The following is a 24,921-nucleotide window of genomic DNA, read 5'->3' on the forward strand; positions in this document are numbered from 1 at the left end:
GGAGTTGAAGTCCACAAGTCTTAAAGGGGCCACGGTTCCACACCTCTGATCTTGGGGAGCCTCAAAGTTGGAATGGAGGTCCCCTTCACTGGATCTGAATAAAGCGACGCCAGATCTCTTTGGGATTTAATCTGGACTAATCTGAGAGGATGGATTTGATGCTCTCTGGGAGACCCTGCACCCCTGGGGATTTTGTGGCCTTCGATTCCCACTTAACCCTCTTACTCTTTTGGCCCAGCACGATGGAGAGGAGAAGGTGGACGCTCTTGGCTGCCTTCGAGCAGATCGATTTGATAGGATCACCGCAGCAGATTCCCAGGATGGCTACCAGATGACCGAGATGGGAGAACTTGGACTTGGTCTAAAGGGAGAGAAATGACCACTGTCAGGCCTTCAGACATCTTTTATTTTGGATCTTTAGCCTGCCACACTTTCTATTCTTCTACTATGCATTTTCTATGGTGGGGAAATGGGAATTGTATGAAGTTAGATGCTATGTAGCCATAACAACATTCTTTCCAGAAAACCAAGGTTCATCCTTTGTCTCTCCACTTCTGCACCCGACCGGAACTGGATGGGTGGAAGCTGCCAGTGTGGCAGTGGGAGACTGGACCATGGGATGGACTTGTGGGTGTGGGGGGCAGAATCTTGAACTTTCAACTGGGTGGGGAAAACCGGGAAGCTTTCAGATTCAGGTTTTCCCAGATATGCGAACATCGCTCTCTTAATAAATTGGAACTTTGAGCAATACTCAGAAATACTTAGAAACCGGTTCTTTGCATGATTGCTGGGTGGGCGTGGTCATAGTGGGCGTGGCCTACTCAGCCTCCGGCACCACACGGGGGGGGGATCTTTCCTCAACCCTCTGGGAGGGTGAAAACAGCCTCCCCTGGGCTCTAGAGGCCTTCCGGAGGCTGGAAACGGGCCTGTTTCTGAACTCCCGGAACTTCCAAAAGGCCTGTTTTTCACCCTCCGGCGCCTCTGTGCATTTACCTGGCATCCAAAATGGGCCACATAGACACCCTGGGAGGGGGTGGGGTGGGCGCGGGCAGCCAGTCCTCGCCAACTACCGGTTTGGCGAACCAGATGTAAAATTAAGATCCAGTTTGCTTGAACCGGTCCGAACCGGCTGGATCCTACCCCTGGGTTGGACTAGAAGACCTCCAGGTTCCCTTTCAACTCTGTTATTCTATAAGTCTTGGACTGGAGTCCACCGTTTTCCCCCCAGCAGTATGTTTAGGGCGAAAATGGAGCAGCAGACTCAAAATAGATCCAAATCTTTGCAGAGCGTTTGAACGCTCAGGATTCTCCAGTTGGGCCACTTAGAGGTGCGTGGACTTCAGCTCCCAGAAACCCTTAGCAAAAGCCACGAGCACCGGGGAATTCTGGGAGTTTGAAGTAGTCCACATGCATCTAAATGTTTGCCAGGTCGAGCGACACCATCCAACAATAAGAGCCGAGGTGGCGCAGTGGTTAAATGCAGCACTGCAGGCTACTGCTAGATCAGCAGGTCAGCGGTTCAAATCTCACTGGCTCAGGGTTGACTCAGCCTTCCATCCTTCCGAGGTGGGTAAAATGAGGACCCGGATTGTTGTTGGGGGGCAATATGCTGACTCTGTAAACCGCTTAGAGAGGGCTGAAAGCCCCATGAAGCGGTATATAAGTCTGACTGCTATTGCTATCTATCTATCTATCTATCTATCTATCTATCTATCTATCTATCTATCTATCTATTCTATCTACTCTATCTATTCTATCTATATCTATCTATATCTATATCTATCTATATCTATATCTATCTATATCTATCTCTCCCTCTCTCTATATCTATCTATCTATCTATCTATCTATCTATCTATCTATCTATCTATCTATCTATCTATCTATCTATCTATCCTATCTATCTATTCTATCTATATCTATATCTATCTATATCTATCTCTCCCTCTCTCTATATCTATCTATCTATCTATCTATCTATCTATCTATCTATCTATCTATCTATCTATCTATCATCTATCTATCTATCTATCTATCTATCTATCATCTATCTATCTATCTATCTATCTATCTATCTATCTATCTATCTATTCTATTCTATCTATTCTATCTATTCTATCTATTCTATCTATTCTATCTATATCTATATCTATCTATATCTATCTATATCTATCTATCTATCTATCTATCTATCTATCTATCTATCTATCTATCTATCTATCTATCTATCTATTCTATCTATATCTATCTATATCTATCTCTCCCTCTCTCTATATCTATCTATCTATCTATCTATCTATCTATCTATCTATCTATCTATCTATCATCTATCATCTATCTATCTATCTATCTGTCTATCATCTATCTATCAATCTATCTATCTATCTATCTATTCTATCTATTCTATCTATTCTATCTATTCTATCTATTCTATCTATTCTATCTATTCTATCTATTCTATCTATTCTATCTATCTATTCTATCTATATCTATATCTATCTATATCTATCTATATCTATCTCTCCCTCTCTCTATATCTATCTATCTATCTATCTATCTATCTATCTATCTATCTATCTATCTATCTATCTATCTATCTATCTATCTATCTATCTATCTATCTATCTGGGTGAAATGAGGACCCAGACTGTGGGGGCGATATGCTGACTCTGTAAACCGCTTAGAGAAGGCTGAAAGCCCTATGAAGCGGTCTATAAGTCTAAACTGCGATTGCTAACTGCTAATACCATAAACCAAAAATAATAAATGCATAAAACAAATGACAAAAGGGTAACCGATAATTTTCCTTCTCTCGTGGCGACAGGGTGTTGGCAACTCACATCCAGCTGCAATTTGTTGCTGACAAAATTGAGGAGCGAGGCGCTGCTCCAGATGGCCCTCTCGCGCAGGTCAGCCTCCGGGGACTGCAGCCAAGGAACCATGAGCTACGTGGGAGTAAGGGGAGGGGGAGAAGAAGAAAAGGAGAGCTTTATAAGGGTGTCCCTGCTCCCTTGGACACTCAGAAGCTCAGTGGCCCGCCAGCGATCAGTGAGGAGGTTGGGGAGGAACCTGGGCCAGTCCTGGAGTCTGGGGAAGGCTCTGAGGAGGGCTCTGTGTCGGAGGCAGAGAGGGGGCCAGGGTCATATGTCCAGTTATCAGCTGCCTTCAGAGTCAGACATCAGGGAGGCAGAAGAACAGCTGGAGCCTGTTCCCAGTGTGCACATGTGCAGAGCTGCCAGAAGAAAAGAACAACTCAGAAATCAGGGTAGACTTGGGGGTAAAGTCACAGGTCGAAGGTGAATGGCCCCTCCCAGAGGAAATACGAGAGGAGCGAAAGGGGAGGGGGCTTTTGCAGGAAACAGTTCCTTCTTTCGGTCGTCAGATTCGTTCCGGGAGTGTGAAGATCTGTCCATGAATCCCAGAGACTCTGTGCCCGGCCTTTCCTTCCACAGCACCTCATTGGGACAATATTGACATGGCAGCTTTCCAAGATAGATAAGGTCTGTGGCCATAAATCCACCTTTGAAAGACTGTTTGCCAGGCTTTTGCTGAAGGTGAATGAGAGGAATTCACGTTCATTTAATAAAAGGGGTTCAGTCGGGACTAGGACTCTGCCTCGGGCTCTTTGGGGAAGCCGAGGTCAAAACAGAAAGGCAGTGTCCGTGAGCAGGGGACTGGACTAGAGGACCTCCAAGGTCCCTTTCAGCTCTATTCTGATTGATTGATTGATTCAACCATCCAGGCCAAAAGTATCTAAAAAAGTTAAACCGTAGCAACTGGACCAAAAATTGTTAATCTGAGACATTTCGTTGCTCCTCCAAGCAACTTCATCAGTCAAAATAATGAAATATCCTGGCAAATATTGAAAAGGCGGAGTATTATATTTCCTTGGATAAGAAATGGAGAAACATGTTTTTTAGGTAGGAAGCAGACTTACTCTTAATAGCCCCCCACCTTTGTCAATGGGCCATTAAAAGGTCTGGGCCAGTCTACTCTACATAACAAAGACCTCCCCCCTTCAGCTCCAGGGTGATCCGGATTAAGGCATGATAGTATTAGCCCTTTACCCATCTCACCACAGGGCACCTGGGAAGAAGCCAGGCTCAACCAAGCTTGGGACTCAAAAGGCACACAACCTACAAAGTTAGCTAAGAACCCCCCCCCCAGCCCCGGCCTCTGGGAGTCTGAAAACCAATCAGAATGCATTTCTTACACAGGAACAGGAAACAGAGAGGCGGGGCCAAACAGAGAGTATAAAAAACTCAGGAACTCTCAGCAAGCCCCTTTTTTCCCCTCTCCTTTCTTCTTCACCCAACATCTGGAAGTCTGGGATCCCCCTTTTCTGTTCAGGAGCTCAAGCCACGTGACCCCGTCCACCATTAAACCATCTTTCCAAACCAGCTTCCATGTTTCCAGTGTCTTTCCCCCCACTTGGAACTGAACCCAAGAAGGACATTTCTTCCAACAATCCCTTTGGCCTGGATCATCGAGCCTTCATTGATATAGGTGTGAGGAACTAATGTGGGAAGTTATCATCCAGCCCTCTCCCAGAAAAAATGAAATATCCTACGGAAATATTGAAAAGGCAGAATATTCCTCTGGATGTGAAAAGAAAGAAACACGCTTTAAAAGACAGAATAGCTGCCTGTGGCTTCCTGCCCATCCCCTCTTTGTCAATGGGCCATTGAGAAGGCCAGGCTAGCCCACTTTACATAATAAAGACTTCTCCACTGCAGCTGCAGAGGGAAGGGATATTGGAACGTTACTCAATTCTCCACATGGCATCTGAGACCTCATCTATACCTGGATTCAAAACAGCCTAGAGAGTAGCCCCCTGCATGGCCCCATGGGAGTCTGACAACCAATCAGAATACATTTCTTACACAGGAACAGGAAACAGAGAGGTGGGACTAAACAGGGTATAAAAAGCCTAGCAAGCCCCTCCCTCAGCCCTTCTCTTCTTCTCCACCAACATTGAAGCATGTGATCCCCTTTTCTGTCCAGGGCTCAAGCCATGTGGTCCTCTCCACCATTAAAACCATCTTTCCAAGCAGCCTCCATGTCTCCAGTGTCTTTTTCCCCCACTTGGAGCTGAACCCAGAAGGACGTTTCTTTCAACACTAATAACAAGATTTTCCTCCCCAATAACCTACTTGCAAGATCCTTTCCAGCTCTGAAGGAATGGGATTCTCCACCATTAATTGCTGGAGCATTTCACTGAAGGCTTGATAGGTTCCAATGAAGAGATTCTAGGAGATACAAAGAGCAAGTTTTAGGACCGAGGAAGTGAAGACTTTGTAAACTATGAGCAATCCAGAAAGGAAGATGTCAGAATATTCATGAACGGGAATAGGGCACAGCAACTGGGCAGCCATTGGGGGCTGGCTGGAATAGGACATGGCAACAAGGTCAGCCAATGTATAGGCATGGCAACCGGGTCAGCCAATGGGAACTATTTGGTGACTGAGAGCCAGGACAGACAGCTCGGAGCCTGGGCGTGGCTTGCCTATGCAGCTCTGAGTCTGTGCAAGAGAATTATTCTAGTCTGCTCTCTGAACTGAAACGGAAACAAGACTGATTTCCGTCTGCTCTGAACTCTGAAACGAAGCTAGCTGTTCTCTCCTGGTTATGCTCTGCTTGTAACTTCTACCACATGGAAAGAATCTACTATTGGTATTGTACATTTACTCATCCGTTATTATGTACAGTATATAAAGACGTTAAGGGATCCAGCTGAATCAGTTATCTGTGTGTGATTTCTGGATTTCATTTTTCTGCAAGAAACTCTGACCAAAGAGACCACCGAATTCTTTATCGAATGTCCAAAGACTGGTCATCGCCAGGGCCGGATTTCCCTATAGGCTAACTAGGCTTCAAGAGGCCTAGGGCCTCAAGATCAAGAGGGGCCGACATTCAAATTGTTAGCAAAATTTAAATTACACTATTCTAAAAACAGTGAACACTAAAACGCTGAACCGAAAATAAGGAGAAATTCTACGCAGATGACTAATAAACAAACATCAAAATGTATTGGTTAAGATCGTTCCGCGGCAGTTGGGGAGCCCGCCCACGTTCCCGGCACCGGCCGTCGGGCGAGAGGCGCGGCCGCTCCCAGTAGTAGCCGCCCCATTGACGCGGAGCCCACCAGCGGCCAGGCAGGAGAGGGCAAGGGGGCCGAGCCGGGCAACTGAGCGCAGCAGGGGTTGGCGGCTGGCCTCGCTGCCTTTGCCGCAGAGCAGAGCCGCCCTCCGTGGGAGGCCAGCTATATATATTGATATATATCACAGTAATGATGTATTTTATTGTCTCTCATGTAATTTACAAGCTTAAAAATGGGAGGTGAAAGGGCCTCATAAGTGGAATAGCCTAGGGCCTCTTTTCATCTAAATCCGGCACTGGTCATCGCTGAAAGTTTGTGGCCAACGATGCCTCCTGAAAACAATTCAAGAAGCCTGGTAGGGCAACATCATCTCCAGATGTTGTAGGACAATCTTCATCAATCCTAGCAACTTTAAGATGAGTGGAACTTCAACTCCCAGAATTCCCAGCCAAAATACAGAATGTGGACTTTTATAGGGTTGGAAGGACCTTAGAGATCTTGTAGAGAACCAGGACTAATTTTTTTTTTTAAATCCCACCACTCTTTGTAGTTCGTTGTGTTATGTTAAGCAAGTCATCAAATCTTGGATCTGGAAAGGAAAACCAGGACACCTTTGTGTACTGAACATTAGAAGAATCCACTCCTTCTTCCTCCTGTCCTGCCTTCACGGGGGACAACGAGAAGACGCTCTTGAAGAAAGTCCGGAGTAGAATACCCTTCTTGTAGGACCCCATGGTTTTCATGATGTGCTTCTTGCTGAAGGAAACAAAAAGAATAGAATGACAGAGATGGAAGGGACCTTGGAGGTCTTCTAGTCCAACCCCCTCCCTAGGCAGGAAACCCTATACTGTTTCAGACAAATGGCTATCCAACATCTTCTCAAAGACTTCCAGTGTTGGAGCATTCACAACTTCTGGAGGCAACTTCTGTTCCATTGATTAATTGTTCTCACTGTCAGGAAATTCCTCCTCAGTTCTAAGCTGCTTCTCTCCTTGATTAGTTTCCACCCATTGCTTCTTGTTCTGCCCTCAGGTGCCTTGGAGAATAGTCTGACTCCCTCTTCTTTGTGGCAACCCCTGAGATACTGGAAGGAAGGAAGGAAGGTGGGAAGGAAGGAAGTTGGGAAGGAAGGAAAGAAGGAAGGAAGGAAGGAGAGAAGGAAGGAAGGAAGGAAGATGGGAAGGAAGGAAGCAGAGAAGAAATGGAGGGAGGGAGGAAACAAGGAGAGAAGGAAGGAAGGAGAGGAGGGAAGGGAGGAGAGGACAGAAGGGAGGAGAGAAGGAAGGGAGGAGAGAAGGAAGGATCTCTCCTTGATTAGTTTCCATCCGTTGCTTCTTGTTCTGCCCTCAGGTGCCTTGGAGAATAGCCTGACTCCCTCTTCTTTGGGGCAACCCCTGAGATATTGGAAGACTGCTATCATGTCTCCCCTGGTCCTTCTCTTTGTTAGACTATACTAAATTAGACTACAACAGAACTGGAAAGGACCTTGGAGGTCTTCTAGTCCAGCCCCCTGCTCAAGCAGGAGAACTTATACCATTTCAGATAAGTGACTGTCTAGTCTCTTCTTAAAAACCTTCAGTGATGGAGTGCCTATGATTTCTGGAGGCAACTTGTTCCACTGATGAATTGTTCTAACTCTCAGGAAATTCCTCCTCAGTTCTAAGTTGCTTCTCTCCTTGATTAGTTTCCACCCATTGCTTCTTGTCCTGCCCTCAGGTGCCTTGGAGAATAGCTTGACTCCCTCTTCTTTGGGGCAACCCCTGAGATATTGGAAGGCTGCTATCATGTCTCCCCTAGTCCTTCTTTTCATTCAACTAGACATACCCAGATCCTGCAACCGTTCCTCATATGTTTTAGCCTCCAGTCCCCTAATCCTCTTTGAAGCCTTGATTGTTTTGGGACACAATAGGACAACCAGATGGGGACAATGCAAAACACCCCCCAGACTTCACCATGTTGACCCAGTTCTCAAAGTTACAAGAAGCTGGGATGAAAAAAAATGGCTACTCCTGCTGAGGAACGAAGAGTCTCACAACCCCACAACACCTCCAGTGTGTGGTTGTTAAGGTCTGAACTGGTCTGCTCAGAACCTGGGTCTAGGGGTGGAGACGGTGTCATCATCCGATAGCTCAGGTGTTCTTCAAATTTGGCCACTTTAAAAACGTGTGGACTTATAGCAATAGCAGTTCGACTTATATACCGCTTCATAGGGCTTTCAGCCCTCTCTAAGCGGTTTACAGAGTCAGCATATTTGCCCCCACAGTCTGGGTCCTCATTTCACCCACCTCGGAAGGATGGAAGGCTGAGTCAACCCTGAGCCGGTGAGATTTGAACCGCTGAACTGCAGATAACAGTCAGCTGAAGTGGCCTGCAGTACTGCACCCTAACCACTGCGCAACCTTGGCCGGCATGAAATGGCGTGAACTGGAAAGATCTGGACACTATTCTTATTCTTAATTCTATTCATATTCTTATTCCTATTCTATTCTTCTTATTCTTTATTCTATTCCATCCCATCCCATTCTATGCTATTCTTCTTATTCTTAATTCTATTCTATTCTATTCTATTCTATTCTTATTCTTATTCTTAATTCTATTCATATTCCTATTCTATTCTATTCTATTCTATTCTATTCTATTCTTCTTATTCTTGATTCTATTCCATTCTATTCTCTATTCCATTCTATTCTCTATTCTCTATTCTCTATTCCATTCTATTCTCTATTCTCTATTCTCTATTCTCTATTCTCTATTCTCTATTCTCTATTCTCTATTCTCTATTCTCTATTCTCTATTCTCTATTCTCTATTCTCTATTCTCTATTCTCTATTCTCTATTCTCTACTCTCTATTCCATTCTATTCTCTATTCTCTATTCCATTCCATTCTATTCTCTATTCCATTCCGTTCCTGCCTTTATTGTTTTTAGAAATAACTCATGGGGGCTAACTTGCCTAATTCTCCTTCTTCCTCCTATTTCCCCCAAAACAATCAGATGGGTTGGGTTGAGGCAGAGGATCTGGCCCAAAGTCACCTAGCTGGCTTTTGTGTCTTAAGATTGGACTAGAACTCACAGTCTCCTAGTGATTAGCCCAACATCACCCAGCCGGCTTTCATGCCTATGGCGGGACTACAACTCCCAGTCTCCTGGTTCCAAGCCAGCACCTTAACCACTAGGCCAAACTGCCTCTCTATATTAAGCCAATGCAGACAGAACATCGATTACGGCAACTGTTTTCATCTTTCGTCCGTCTACCACGATTCCAACCCTTTCCTGAACATTTTTATGACTGCGAGTGGGATGTTGGGGGGGCAGATGGCTTGACGCTCTAGACCAGTGTTTCTCAACCTTAGCAACTTGAAGATGTCTGGACTTCAACTCCCAGAATTCCACAGCCAGCGAATGCTGGCTGTGGAATTCTGGGAGTTGAAGTCCGGACATCTTCAAGTTGCCAAGGTTGGGAAACACTGCTCTAGACCCCCAGCTAGTCGATCGAGGGAGAAGCAAATGAAATAAACCTATAAATGAAATAAACCTAAATCTACCTGAAGTCCGTGATGGTGTTCAGCGCTTGAAGACAGATGATGTTGGGCTCTGGAAGTTCTTGTTTCACCATCTCCTGTCAACGGGAAATCAATTCAATTTGTCAATTTAATGGGTTTATATGCCGCCCAATCCCGGGGGGGGACTCAGGGCGGCTTACAAGTACGAATAAAATAAAATAATAAAATATAGGAGAAGAACATAAAACAATACAAACATTTTAAAAACACAACATACATTCCGGATTAATTGGGGGGGTTGACCTGGTTCGTGGCACGACAAAACCGCGCTCGACTAAGCCGCGCCCGATTAAACCGCGTCACTGACGTCATCAACAGGGCGACAACAGCGAGCGCGGAGAAAGAAGGGCGCTTTAAATAGCGCTTTGAAAGCAAGCCGATTCAACTTAAGGTAAGGGTTAGGTTTAGGGTTAGGGTTAGGGTTAGCTTTAGGGTTAGGTTGTTAGGGTTAGGTTTAGGGTTAGGGTTAGGTTAAGGGTTAGGATTAGGTTTAGGGTTAGGTTAAGTGTTAGGTTTAGGGTTAGGTTTAGGATTAGGTTTAGGGGTTAATTTTAGGTTTAGCGTTTACAGCGTGCTTCTGTCTCCGCGCTGTTGTCACCCTGTTGATGATGTCAGCTACGCGGTTTCGTCGAACGCGCTTTAGTCGAACGCGGTTTTGTGGTGGAACCGACCTGGTTTGAGTCAGCAACCCCAGGCCTGCCGGAACAGCCAGGTTTCGGTGGCTTTTTGGAAGGCCACGAGGGTGGGAAGGGTCCTGATCTCTGTTGGTAACTCGTTCCACAGAGCCGGAGCAGCTACAGAAAAGGCTCTCCCCCGAGTAGTCGCCAGCCGGCATTGTCCGGCCGACGGCACCCGGAGGAGGCCTAGCCTGTGAGTTCTTATCGGACGTTGGGAGGTGTGTAGCAGGAGACGGTCTCTCAGATATCCAGGTCCAGTGCCATGTAGGGCTTTAAAGGTGATCACCAGCACTTTGTAGCGCGTCCGGAGACTAATAGGGAGCCAGTGCAGCTCGCGGAGGATAGGTGTAACACGGGTGTACCGAGGTACCCCCGATATCGCTCGCGCGGCTGCATTCTGGGCCAGCTGCAGTCTCCGAACACTCTTCAAGGGCAGCCCCACGTCCCCTGTCAGAAGACCATCTCAGCTCTGCTAAGCAGAACCCTCAAAAGGTTGAAGACCTCAGAGGGTCCTTTGGGTTCTGCTAAGAGTTGAAGATACAAGGCTGAGCAGATCATTGAAGAGAGGGGGTAAGAAGACCGAAGACATACCGTGATGGCTCCCACCACGTCGGAGGTGAAATTGTCGAGGAAGAACTCGGTCATGTGGGCCCAGTTGATTGTCTTGCTGAGGACGGCTAAGAACTTGAAGAAGCTTTTCTTCATCACATCATCCTAGAAGGGGTTGGGGAGGAGAGGGGGATAAAGAGAGAGAGAGAAAAAAATAATTGATTAAAAGAAAAAAATTATTATTTTTAATTATGCGAGAGGTGTGTATCTTTCTGCCCATTCAAGTCTTCCCATAGAGCAGTGTTTCTCAACCTTGGCAACTTGAAGATGTCCGGACTTCAACTCCCAGAATTCCCCAGCCAGCATTCGCTGGCTGGGGAATTCTGGGAGTTGTAGTCCGGACATCTTCAAGTTGCCAAGGTTGAGAAACACTGCCATTGAGGGAAAACTCATATAATAGGAAATGCAGGCCCAAGAAGAATTATAATAATAGTGGTGATGAAGATGACGATGACAAATAGAACAGAGTGATAGAAGAGAGCAGAATAAAAGCGTGGGAAGGGACCTTAGAGGTCTTCTATTCCAACCCCCTGCTGGAGCAGAAGAATCTACACCCTTCCAGACCAATGGCTGTCCAGCCTCCTCTTAAAAACCTCCAGGGTTGGAGCACCTACAACGTCTGGAGGCAACTTCTCTTCCACTGTTCCCACCGTCAGGAAATTCCTCCTTAGTTCCACATTGCTTCTCTCCTTGATGAGTTTCCATCCATGATTCCTCATCTGGCCTTCAGGGGCTTTGGAGAATAGCTTGACACCCCCCTCCTCTCTGTCACAGCCCCTCAAATATTGGAAGGCTGCCATCATGTCACCCCCTGGTCCTTCTTTTTACTTAAACTAGACATACCCAATTCCTGCAACCGTTTTTCTTCTTTTGGTGTCCCCAGTTGTGGGTGCTCCATCAATGAAGGCCTTCAGAATTTATTTATTATTTTATTTATTTATTTTGTTTATGGAGTTTGTATGCCGCCCACTCTCAAGAGACTCAGGGTGGCTTACAAATAAAAAGGAAGGGGGAACATACAAAAAAAATAAAAAAACAACATTCCACAACATTCATAACTTAGGATGGGGCTGGATAAATCAACAGCCCCAGGCCTGCTGGAACAGCTGTTGTTCCTTGTGTAGGTGTAGCAATAGTTAGACTTATATACCGCTTCATAGGGCTTTCAGCCCTCTCTAAGCGGTTTACAGAGTCAGCATATCGCCCCCAACAACAATCCGGGTCCTCATTTTACCCACCTCGGAAGGATGGAAGGCTGAGTCAACCTTGAGCCTGGTGGGATTTGAACAGCCGAACTGCTGAACTGCAGTCAGCTGAAGTAGCCTGCAGTGCTGCATTTAACCACTGCGCCACCTTGGCTCTTGGTGTGTATCCCTCATGGCCCAGTTCATACCAGGGCATGCAGAGCCACGCTGAACCACACAGGAGAAAACAAACTCCTAAAACTCCATAACATCCTGATAGTGCATAACATAACATCCTGAGATGTGCCCTACCAATGACGCCCAGGATTTGACCATATATAGACAGAACTTCCCTGAGCAGTACATTAGAAATTGTACTTTTACAGGCTGTTTTTAACCACATGCTGATTGCTCCTCCTGCCTTTGTCCTATCTCAATAAAAGGGGCTTCCAGACCCCCAATCTGGGTCGCTCCATCCCGAGAAAGATCGTGTCCTGTCTTTTCTCAACATTGGCCTCATGGACGAACCACGGGAACGTTACAAACAGCCAGATCTTGGTCGCTTTGCGGAAGGCCGGAAGGGTAGTAAGGGTCTGGATCTCCACGGGGAGATAGTTCCATAGGGCCGGAGCAGCTACAGAGAAGGCCCTCCCCCGGGGAGTCGCCAGCCGACATTGACCAGCTGATGGGACCCGGAGGAGGCCCAATCTGTGAGATCTTGTTGGTCGTTGGGAGGTAAGTGGCAGGAGGCAGTCTCTCAGGTAGCCAGGTCCTAAACCATGTAGGGCTTTAAAAGTAATGACTAGCACCTTGAAGCGTGTCCGGAGATCAATGGGAAGTCAGAGCAGCTCACGGAGGATAGGTGTAACGTGGGTGTACCTAGGTACGCCCACTATCGCTCGCGCGGCTGCGTTCTGGACTAACTGAAGTCTTCGAATGGACAACCATTTGTCTGAAATGACACAGCGTCTTCTGCTCGAGCAGGGGGGTGGGTGGAGTAGAAGACCTCCGAGGTCCCTTCCGACTCTGTTATTCTATGTTCTGAGAATAACGCCCATACCTCTTTTTTGCTGTTGAAATAGTCCATGCTGCTTCTCCAGGAGGACAGGAAGCGCTCCGGTCCCTGTCCAGAATGAGGGTCATCATTTTCTTCCCAAATCGTAGCCATGGCTGAGAGGTCAGGGACTAACGCTACCATGGGGAGGTGGGGGGGGGGGAGAGAAAGAGTCAATTAATTAATTCCTTCCACCAATGGGAGGGAAGGCCCACCCCACCAGGAGAACCACGGTGGGTCCCGGAAGGAAAATTCCAGATGTTCGGCAGTGGGAGCTGTAGACTTGGGGAGGTCTTCTCCACGTGACCTGTCAAAACCGCTGTCCACTAAAGCGCGCCCGATCAAAGCGCGTACGTGACGTCATCAACAGCGCGACACATAAAATTAAAAATAAATTAAATTAAAATTAAAATAAAATTAAAGCAAGCCGATTCACATAAAGGTAAGGGTTAGGTTAAGGGTTAGGGTTAGGGTTAGGGTTAGGGTTAGGTTAAGGTTAGGTTAAGGGTTAGGGTTAGGTTAAGGGTTAGGGTTAGGTTTAGGGTTACGTTAAGCGTTAGGGTTAGGTTTAGGGTTAGGTTAAGGGTTAGCGTTAGGTTAAGGGTTAGGTTTAGGGTTAGGTTTAGGGTTACGTTAAGCGTTAGGGTTAGGTTTAGGGTTAGGTTAAGGGTTAGCGTTAGGTTTAGTGTTAGGTTAAGGGTTAGGTTTAGGGTTAGGTTTAGGGTTAGGTTAAGGGTTAGGCTTAGGGTTAGGTTTAGGGTTAGGTTTGGGGGGGTTAGGGTAAGGTTTTCGCGTTAATTTTAAATTTACCGCTCACAGCGTGCCGTTTTCGTCACACTGTGATGACGTCACGTACGCGCTTTCGTCGAGCACGCTTTAGTCTACCGCGGATTTGTGGTGGAACCCTTCTCCAAGGTTCTTCAGATCCACAACAGGCTAAAGAAACGGGACAAGGGACCTTCCAAGTTTTGGGCCAGCCCTGCCATTAGGAACGTGATGTCCCCCCATCTCCCACCCCTAAGAATAGCCAAAATGTTGAGAAATTTAGCGCCAAATTGTTGGAAATGCGATTATGAATCAGGGACGTACTACCATGTGTGGTGGCCCTGCCAAAAAACCAAAAGAATATTGGCGGAAAATTCAAAGGTGGCTGATAGAGTTAACCGAAGGGGAAATAGAATTCAAACCAGAACTATTTCTTTTGGGAATCATAAATGATAAATATAACAAGGGGCTAATCTACTTAATAATACATATTATCCTGGCAGCAAGAAACCGTCTTTGCCCAAAACTGGAAAAACAGTTGTGTCATAAGTCGAGGGCTGCCTGTGATTCCTAATTCCAGCAGGGAGGAGAGGGATGATCAGCAACCCCCCCCAATCTTGCTCTGCCCCCCTCCTTCATTCTGCCCCCCCCCCCCATTTACCAGAGCTCAGATTTTTCCGCCGTCTGTTTTTTTCCTTCTTGGTTTTTCGGAAGATCCTCTTGAGGCACCGGAGCAGAGGGCCCCCGTTGTCCGACGGGATGTCGTCTTGCGAATCCTCCTGGCTCAGCTCCAGGCTGTTGGGCGATAGGTCCGAATCTTCCCACCGGAAAGGGACCAACCCCTTCAGGAGATCATTGTCATCGTCAAGGAAGTTGCAGAGATCCATTCTGCGGCGGGGCAAAAAGAACCCGGGGGGTGATTGAGGGACCTTCTGGAGATCCGCCACAAGAGGCCAATCCAGACTCCTCTAACCTGCTCTCTCTCCCCAGATCAGGCTGGGTTGCAACTCCCATCATCCACAGCCAAGTGGGGTCGGGGACGCTGCTGGCTGAGGTTGATTGAACGGCAGCCTCCATCAAGGGGAGGGTTCCTAATTTCAGGGCGTGGGGTTGGTAAGCAATATATGAATATGTGTGTATAGCCCCCCCCACCTTTGTTAATGGGCCATTTTAAAAAAAGCCTGAGCTAGTCTACATAACAAAGGTAGGATTAGCCTTCTGCAGAAACCCACCACATGGCACCTGGGAATTCAACCAAGCTTGGGACTCAAAAAGTCCCAGGAGTGGGATAGAAGAAAGATGGGTAGAGAGGGCGGGAGAGAGGATGGGAGGGTGAGAAGGGAGGGAGGGAGTGGATCGGGAGAGAGGAGTGGTAGAGGGGGAGGGGAAGTAGGGTAGAGGGGGATGATGGAGGGAAGATAGAAAGTTGGAGGGGGGGAAGAAAGAGGTGTACGGAGAGTGGAAGAGGTATATTGGGTTTCTATTTTTTGGGGTATTGTTGACAAGAGGAATTGCTGCGATTATTGTTTAATTGTTGTATGGCTCCGGCTATGCACAGTATATATGTGAGTGTATCAGAGGTGGGTTCCTACCAGTTCGCACCAGTTCGGTAGAACCGGTTCGTCAAATCTACCGAACCGGTTAGAAGAGGTTCCACCAGTGGACCCGGAAAGCAGGCCACACCTACAGAAGAGCTTCCAAAAATTTTTGAATCCCACCACTGACACACACACACCCACCCACCCACACACAGAGACTCACACAGAGAGAGAAAGAGAAAGAAAGGAAGAAATAAATAAAGAAAAAAGAAAAAAAGAAAGAAAAAGTGAGAGAGAGATGAAAGAAAAAAAGGAAAAAGGGACAGAGAGACAAAAGGAAGAGAGAGAGAGAGAGAGAGAGAGAGAGAGAGAGAGAAAGAAAGAAAGAAAGAAAGAAAGAAAGAAAGAAAGAAAGAAAGAAAGAAAGAAAACACATGGCCAGCAAGCCACTCCCACCAGGTCACATGGCCGGCAAGCCACTCCCACAAAGGAGGCCACACCCACAGAGTAGGTTTGAAAAAATTTTGAAACCCACCACTGGAGTGTATGAAAATGAAAAAATGGAAAATAAAAACCTTTTTACATATTTTAAAAAAAAAGTCACATGTGTTTATGATGTTTAATAAATTTATACATAACCTACAAAGTTAGCTAAGATATACACACACACACACACACACCGAGTCTGGCCACCAATCAGAATACATTTCTTACACAGGAACAGGAAACAGAGAAGTGGGGCCGAACAGAGAGTATAAAAACCCAGGAACTCTGGGGTTTTTCTTTCTTTTTCTTCTCCACCCAACATCTGGAAGCATCTGATGATTCCCCCTTTTCCCCCCACGACCTCAAACCACGAGATCCTGCCCACCATTAAACCATCTTTCCAAGACAACCTCCGTGTTTCCAGTGTCTTTTCGCCCACCCCACTTGGAACCGAACCCAGAAGGACGTCCTTCTCTTCCAACAATTCCAGGCGTGTTTTTTTTTCCAAGGCATCATGAAGTGGTGCTAACGCTTTGCGTGATGCGGATTCTGTATTACCCCTGTTAATGCAGCTGAGGTCTGCACGAGACTCCAAATCCCATCCCTTCCTTCCAAATAAACCTGAAATTCGCCGAGCAAGTCCTCCTTCTTCGAAAGAAGACCAAGGGGGTCTAAGTATGGATAGATGGGAGGACCGCAACGCTTACTTGTTGTTGGCTAGGAGTAAAAAGATCCGCTCTTCTTCAGCTGAATCCAGCCAACTGGCTCAGAAGCTTATGGGGCTGGCCACATTTTGAAGGCAGGTGTGGGTCACCCTGGAAACCACAGGGCAGAGTTGCTAGGTGACCGCCCAGGTAATAAAGGAAGGACCAAGGAATATGGGGCTCAAGGGAGTAGCCTCCAAGGTGGATCCCAACCTCATCTTCAAAGATGACTCAGTTCTGACTTAATGATAACCATCATTCCCAGTATTAAGCCAGGCGTCAGAACTGGTATTCCTCATTTCATTTCTCCCCCCAATTAAAAAAAAAAAAAAAGACTTATGAGTTTCTTCCATGCAGCCTCAAAAGATATGAAAAAGGAATAGGATTTTTCTGGAGCAATTCAATCAGATTCACTGATTACATTTTTATACATACATAATATTAAGCTTTTTACTAAACGAAACATAAGAATCAAATTCAACATCCATTCTTCCCATTCCTAAGACATCGGTATATCCCCTTTCGTTTAGCATCTTACATACTTTCCATTTGTTTTTCATTTGCAATTTCCTCTTCACATTTATAATTCCTGTAACCTAATATTTACATATATCAATATTCTATTTTCATTCGTTATTATTCCTATTCTCTAACCACTGATACCATTTGTCCCATACTGTATAGGATTCTTTTCCTTCTTTATCTTGCAGTTTGGGAGTTAATTTAACCACTACTGCACAGTCCATTATTTTTTTTAATTATGTTTTTGGAGGATAAGATTCACTGATTGCTTTTATTGCTTACCTACTACAACAATGAAAAGAAAGAAAGAAAGAAAGAAAGAAAGAAAGAAAGAAAGAAAGAAAGAAAGAAAGACAAACGAGACATAGCATTTAGTGCTTTTATTCTTTTAAAATGTTGACTGAAATGGTATAGCAGAGGTCTTCAAACTTGGCAACTTTAAGACTTGTGGACTTCAACTCCCAGAATTCTCCAGCCAGCTATGCTGGAGAATTCTGGGATTTGAAGTCCAGAAGTCTTAAGGCTATGTGGCTGGGGAATTCTGGGAGTTGAAGTCCACAAGTCTTGAAGCTATGCTGGCTGGGGAATTCTGGGAGTTGAAGTCCAGAAGTCTTAAGGCTATGCTGGCTGGGGAATTCTGGGAGTTGAAGTCCACAAGTCTTGAAGTTGCCAAGTTTGGGGACCCCTGTGGTATAAGATTTGGGGGGGTTGGACTAGAAGACCTCCAAGGTCTCTCCCAACTCTTCTGTTATTCTGTCATCTGCATGCAATATTTCCATCTGCTTGAGCAGGGGGAGGGACTAGAAGACCTCTGAGGTCCCTTCCACCTCTGTTATTCTATTTAGCTAAAAAAAAAAGGACTAGGGCGAAATGATAGAAGTTTGCCAATATTTGAGAGCTGTCAATCAATTCTCCAAAGTACTTTAAGGCAGGACAAGAACCAACGGATGGAAACTAATCAAGGAGAGAAGCAAACTTCCTAACAGCGAGTTCAATTAACCAGTGGAACTGCTTGCCACCAAAAGTTGCAGGTGCTCCATCACTGGAGGTTTTGAAGAAGAGATTGGACAACAATTTGTTTGAAAATGGCACAGGGCTGCTCAGGCACAGGCGCCCCTTCCCCATGCCTTGTTTTGGGTCTGGAAAGCCTCCTGTACCACCCTGGAAGCCAAAATGGGACACGGGGGGGGGGGGGGGCATGGCACATATGCAGGGGGGCTGGGGTGCATGTGTGTGTGGGGAGCTTGCATTGCATTTGGGGGGGGTCAGGCATGTGTGCGTGCTTTTGGCATTTGGTAACAACCATCACTGGCAAAGGGTCTCCTGCCTGAGAAGGGGTTGGACTAGAACAGTGGTCTCCAACGTTGGCAACTTTAAGACTTGTGGACTTCAACTCCCAGAATTCCCCAGCCAGCAAAGCTGGTTGTAGTCCACAAGTCTTAAAGTTGCCAACGTTGGAGACCACTGGACTAGAAGACCTCCAAGGTCCCTTCCCACTCCTTTTTTTTAAAAAAAATATTCTCGTTTATCTTTATTGCTTTTACATATTTGTTTTCCCTTATAAAAGGTTAAAATACACATTCTGGGTGGCTTTGCGTACCATCCCATACAGCTAATTTATATTGTCACCACCCTATTTTTTCCTTTTCTTTTCTCCCTCCGTCCCTTCTCTACTTCCTTCCTTCCTCCTCTCCTTGCCCTTTCCTTCTTCCTTTGCCTCTCCCCTACTCCTCTCTTCCTCTTCCCCTCCTACCCTCTCTCTTTCTCTTTCTATCCCTTCCCTCCTTTCTCTCCTTTCCTCTTTCTTCCTTCCCTCCCCTTTCCTCTCTCCTCCTCGCCTCCTCTCTTCCTTTCCTTTTCTGTTGCTGTGATTATCTCTTCTCAGCTCCGAACTAGTGTATTTTCGGGATGGTATTCCCGCCAACCCTGTTATAATTTTATACTTATCCTTTCCTATTCCCTTTTCTTCATTTATCATATCCTATTTTTCCCTCTCTATAAGAGCCAAGGTGGCGCAGTGGTTAAATGCAGCACTGCAGGCTACTTCAGCTGACTGCAGTTCAGCAGTTCGGCTGTTCAAATCCCACCAGGCTCAGGGTTGACTCAGCCTTCCATCCTTCCGAGGTGGGTGAAATGAGGACCCGGATTGTTGTTGGGGGGCAATATGCTGACTCTGTAAACCGCTTAGAGAGGGCTGAAAGCCCTATGAAGCGGTATATAAGTCTAACTATTGCTATATCTCATTCTTGAACATATACATATATATTAATACCAGAGGTGGGTTCCTACCGGTTCGCACCGGTTCAATAGAACCGGTTCGTCAAATCTACCGATCCAGTTAGAAGAGGTTCCACCAGTGGACCCGGAAAGCAGGCCACACCTACAGAAGAGGTTCCAAACATTTTTTGAAACCCACCACTGATTAATACTTCCTTTTCTATTTTCCCCCTTCTTCCCCCACTTTGCTTCCTATCGGTCTCCGGACTCGCTTCAAGGTGCTAGTCGTTACTTTTAAAGCCCTACATGGTATCGGACCTGGCTACCTGAGAGACCGCCTCCTGCCATTTACCTCCCAACGACCGATAAGATCACACAGGTTGGGCCTCCTCCAGGTACCATCGACCGGACAATGCCGGTTGGCAGCTCCCTGAGGGAGGGCCTTCTCTGTAGCTGCACCGGCCGTGTGGAACGAGCTTCCTGCTGAGATCCGGACCCTCACCACCCTCCCGGCCTTCTGTAAAGCGATTAAGACCTGGCTGTTCCGGCAGGCCTGGGGCTGTTGAGTATTCCAGCCCCATTTGATGTAATGGATGCTGTGTTGATTTTAATTTTGTAATTTTAAATGTTTTAAATGTTTTTATTGTTGTTTTATTTGCTGTGAGCCGCCCAGAGTCCCCAGGGAGTGGGCGGCATACAAATACCATTAAAGTTTGAAAGTTTGAAAGTGTAGTGTCTCAACTGGGTTCTGTATCTCTTGCTTTCTTTTCTAGATTCCTTTCTCTAACCAACCATAAAATCTTCCTCATGCCTTTTTTTTTCTTCCAGAAATTTAATCCCCCATTCATTTTTGGGAATTCTCCCATTTATATTTCACTCAGGAAGCTTTAATTCTCAGCTGCACAGGATTCTAATTTTCCATATTTAAGTTAATGACATAAGGCTTATCTTCTTTTAGTGATTAATGGACAATGACATTTACCAACTACATATTTTGACTTGTTATAACTTGAGGATAGCAATAGCAATAGGTATAGCAGTTAGACTTAAATACCGCTTCATAGGGCTTTCAGCCCTCTCTAAGCGGTTTACAGAGTCAGCATATCGCCCCCAACAACAATCCGGGTCCTCATTTCACCCACCTCGGAAGGATGGAAGGCTGAGTCAACCTTGAGCCGGTGAGATTTGAACAGCCGAACTGCTGAACTGCAGTCAGCTGAAGTAGCCTGCAGTGCTGCATTTAACCACTGCGCCACCTTGGCCCATGTCTTGAAGTACACCCATTCCTCTTTATTCTTTAGTCTCTTCCAACTCTTGTTATTCTTCTGTTACTCTATCCTGTATTCTGTATTGCAAAGAGATCTGGATGCCTTTCGATCACAATTTCGGTTTTAAATTACGCTGGAAAACAGGACAAAGAGGCAGACATGGCAACAGCAAGGACTCTGGCAGTGTGTTACCTGAGCAGGCAGGTGAAACACGGATGCCCCTATTAAATAAGCAATGATCAGACAAAGACCAGCCTGGAAAAATAAGTATACAGCTATAGGGGCCATTCACGCCAACTTAACTCACCAGCTGCTCTTCTGACACACTCAAGTCATTGGATAGGTGTTGTAATATAGTTCCTTGTGTAGGTGTGGGTCACCCATGGCCCAGTTCATAACGGGGCATGCAGAGCCACGCTGAACCACACAGGAGAAAACAAACTCCTAAAACCCCATAACATCCTGATAGTGCATAACATAACATTCTGAGATGTGCCCTACCAATGACGCCCAGGATTTGACCATATATAGACAGAACTTCCCTGAGCAGTAGATTAGAAATTGTACTTTTACAGGCTGTTTTTAATCACATGCTATTGCTCCTCCTGCCTTTGTCCTATCTCAATAAAAGGGGCTTCCAGACCCCCAATCTGGGTCGCTCCATCCCGAGAAAGATCGTGTCCTGTCTTTTCTCCACATTGGCCTCATGGACGAACCACGGGAACATCACATTTGGTAGCAGAGGATGGTTAACGTTACAGATAGGTGCAGAAGAAAAAGAGGCAAGGTTTAAGCTGGCACCTCTCCAGGTGCCTGGATCTACAACTCTCATCCTTGACATCATCAAACATGCCTTTTCAATGGGAAGGAAATACCCCCCCCCCCCAAAAAAAAGAGAATCAATCAAACAGCAAAGAGGGAAATAGTGGGAAGAGACTAGGAAAAGCCCTGGGGGAAACTACTGGAACAATAAAATTAAAAGTGAGAAAAAAGGATTCAGAAGAAAAGATACAATAATTATAAAAAGAAAAAAAAAAGAAAAAGAAGAAGTTAATAGAATGGGATCAAAGAAGAAAATTTATAAGAAGTGGAATCTTTGGTAGGTGAAGAGAAAAAGGCTAGGGAGGAGGAGGAAGGGATATAAGGCACATATTAGTAGTTTAAAGGGAATCACATTAATATTATTAATGGTGGACAGTTGATTAAGACGTAAGGGAATTACGCCAATATTATTAATTGTGGATAATTAATGTTTTTAATGTAAAAAAACAACAACCTGATTTTGACTACGTATGTTGCTTACAGCAAAACAGACCAACAGATGAAATGTGAAACTGGCAATTTGGTTTTAACTTTGAAGTTAATTTAAATTAAGAGACCAAGATGGGTGGGATGGGGAATTTGAGAAACAAATTTAGCGAGTGTTATTGCAAGAGATTAGAAATTAAGGGTGATTAGTGACATTGTTTATGTACTATGAAGAAAATAAGTTTAAGATTAAAAGAATAGGGAAAGAGAATAATAGGGCTGAAATTGGAAACAGAGATAGGATGTAAAATGGGTTATGTATATGAGAGGGTGCAAAAGAAATGATCCAGACATCACTTTGTTCATAAAATATGTAAAAATTTGCAATAAAAAAGAACAAACCTTGGGGAAAAAACCCTTTTCAATCAAAGATGTCTGGAATGAATGAAAGCTTGAATTAGGAAGGGCTTTTAAAGCTTTTAGTTTTCTAAGCTTTTTAGCCATGGATGGAACTTGAACGCACGGTTAGCATTTGGATTTCAAAGGAATGCAGGAGGAGGTTTCTACGTAGAGCCACAGCTCAGCCTCAAAATATTCGTCGCAAAGCGAGACATTAGTTAAGTGGATTCTGCCTCATTTTATGTGCTTTCTTGCCACCGTTGTTAAAGGAACCTCTGCTAAAGTTAAAGTTAGCCGCACAATTATTCATCAGGAGCCGAGGTGGCGCAGTGGTTAGGGTGCAGTACTGCAGGCTACTTTAGCTGACTGTGATCTGCAGTTCAGCGGTTCAAATCTCACCGGCTCAAGGTCGACTCAGCCTTCCATCCTTCCGAGGTGGGTAAAATGAGGACCCGGACTGTGGGGGCAAGTTGCTGACTCAATTTGCTAAAAAATTTGTAAACCGCTTAGAGAGGGCTGAAAGCCCTATGAAGCGGTATATAAGACTAATAAATAAATAAATAAATAAATCATCCGGATGCAATTCAAGGTGCTGGTTATCACCTTTAAAGCCCTACATGGACCAGGGTACCTGCGAGACCGCCTACTGCCACATACCTCCCAACGGCCGGTGAGATCCCACAGGGTGGGCCTCCTTCAAATGAGCCAAGGTGGCGCAGTGGTTAAATGCAGCACTGCAGGCTGACTGCTAGATCAGCAGTTCAGCGGTTCAAATCCCACCGGCTCAGGGTTGACTCAGCCTTCCATCCTTCCGAGGTGGGTAAAATGAGGACCCGGATTGTTGTTGGGGGCGATACGCTGACTCTGTAAACCGCTTAGAGAGGGCTGAAAGCCCTATGAAGCGGTATATAAGTCTACTGTTATTGCTATTATTGCTATTATTGCTTCAGATGCCGTCAGCCAGACAATGTCGGCTGGCGGCTCCCTGGAGGAGAGCCTTCTCTGTGGCTGCTCCGACCCTTTGGAATCAGCTACCCCCAGAGATCCGGACCTTGCCCACTCTCATGGCCTTCCGGAAAGCTGTTAAAACCTGGCTGTTCCGCCGGGCCTGGGGCTGTTGACCTCATTGCTGGGGTCCAGCTCCAATCAGATTGGGTGCATGTGTGATGTTTTTAAATTGTTTTCCTTTATTTTTTATTAATTTCTCTTCTTTTCGCTTTGTAAGCCGCCCGGAGTCCTTCGGGATTGGGCGGCCTATAAATTTACTAAATAAATAAATCAGTGGTGGGATTCAAATAATTTAACAAGCAGGTCTCCGTCCCAATGACCAGGTGGATAGGCGTGGCTGGGTGGTCATGTGACCGCATGGGCGTGGCCAACTCAATGTCACTCACGTCGAGGGGCGCTTAGCCTTGCCCGGCCTCTCGTGATGCAATGGTCGTTAAGTGTGAAAAACAGTCACAAGTCACTTTTAACTTTGAATTGTCACTAAATGAACTGTTGTAAGTCAAGGATCGCCTGTACAAAAATACCAAAAGCTTCTTTGCTTGCAAAAATCTGCCCTAAGTGCCAGTTGTTGGATTAGAAATGGGGAGGTACACTCTGAAGATCAATGAATCACAGCTGTCATGGAAACCTAGACCGTTCTGTCTGAATACCTTCCTTTTCCTCAGCAATGCCTGCAACCCGGAGTTACAAATCAGGCAAGGTGCCAGAGCACATTGAGGAATTAACTTTGAATGGTCAGTAAGCGAACTGTTGTAAATTGAGGATTACGTGTATTTGTAGCTGGACTGTGGTGCCCCTTGGAGCCCTTTGAGTTTGGTTGTTTTCTTGCAGAGGTTACAGCACCCAACTAGGCAACATCATCAGTGCTGGGAGGGAGGGGTGCTATTCCTGTACAGTAATCAGTGCTGGTAGTGTTGTCTTCTTAATAGCTCTTTTGTTATGCTTTTGTTTCCTGCTTGTTTGTTTCTGTGACCCTTCCTCTTCTTATTTCTTCCTTGATTCTGCTTTCCCCCCCCCTTGCTTGATAAATATCTCGTAATAGTAAATAGTAATTCCTTCATTAGGGTATTGTTTTCTACTTGATTGTTTGTCTGGGGTTAATCCCTGCTTATCTAGGCGTTGGCTGCTGAAGAGGAAGCATTCTGGTCTTTTATTTTTGTTTCCTTCTTGGCTTTTTTATTGTCTCTTTTGAATTGTGTGTAAATAAAGTTGATTTTCTATTGGTCTATTGACACCTGAGGTGTCCAGTACTAGGAGTCAGAAATGACCTTCATCCTGTAGTGGAGACGGGTGGCATTAAAATTTAATAAATAGTAATAACATAGAAAGAAAGAAAGAAAGAAAGAAAGAAAGAAAGAAAGAAAGAAAGAAAGAAAGAAAGAAAGAAGTTGTAAGTCATCCAGTTACCTTTTGGGAGAGATAGGAGACAAAAGAAAGAAAGAGAAAGAAGGAAAAAAAGAAATAAAAGAGAAAGGAAAGAAGGAAGAAAGGACGAACAAGAGAGATAGAAGGAGAGAGAAAAAGAAAGAAAAGAAACAAGAGAGAAAGGAAGAAACGACGAACAAGAGAGATAAAAAGT

General features: G+C 45.4%; 1 protein-coding gene across 1 annotated transcript in view; it reads right to left on the reverse strand.

Annotated features, from left to right (window-relative positions):
- LOC148044247 (maestro heat-like repeat-containing protein family member 7) overlaps positions 1-14,839 on the reverse strand; it is a 40,335-nt gene extending 25,496 nt beyond the window's left edge. The window contains exons 1-8 of the mRNA XM_087722015.1: positions 14,614-14,839; positions 13,194-13,318; positions 10,932-11,054; positions 9,646-9,719; positions 6,712-6,856; positions 5,154-5,249; positions 2,841-2,945; positions 226-361 (exon numbers count right to left, since the gene is read on the reverse strand). Of these exons, the coding sequence (XP_087578141.1) occupies positions 226-361; positions 2,841-2,945; positions 5,154-5,249; positions 6,712-6,856; positions 9,646-9,719; positions 10,932-11,054; positions 13,194-13,318; positions 14,614-14,839 (1,030 nt within the window). The remainder of the gene's footprint in view (positions 1-225; positions 362-2,840; positions 2,946-5,153; positions 5,250-6,711; positions 6,857-9,645; positions 9,720-10,931; positions 11,055-13,193; positions 13,319-14,613) is intronic.
- Between the last annotated feature and the right edge of the window lie 10,082 nt (positions 14,840-24,921).

This window comes from Thamnophis sirtalis, unplaced genomic scaffold, assembly GCF_051295495.1.
Source record: "Thamnophis sirtalis isolate CommonGarterSnake01/CBP01778 unplaced genomic scaffold, rThaSir2_p1.2 scaffold_8, whole genome shotgun sequence".
In the NCBI taxonomy this organism is placed as follows: Eukaryota; Metazoa; Chordata; class Lepidosauria; order Squamata; family Natricidae; genus Thamnophis; species Thamnophis sirtalis.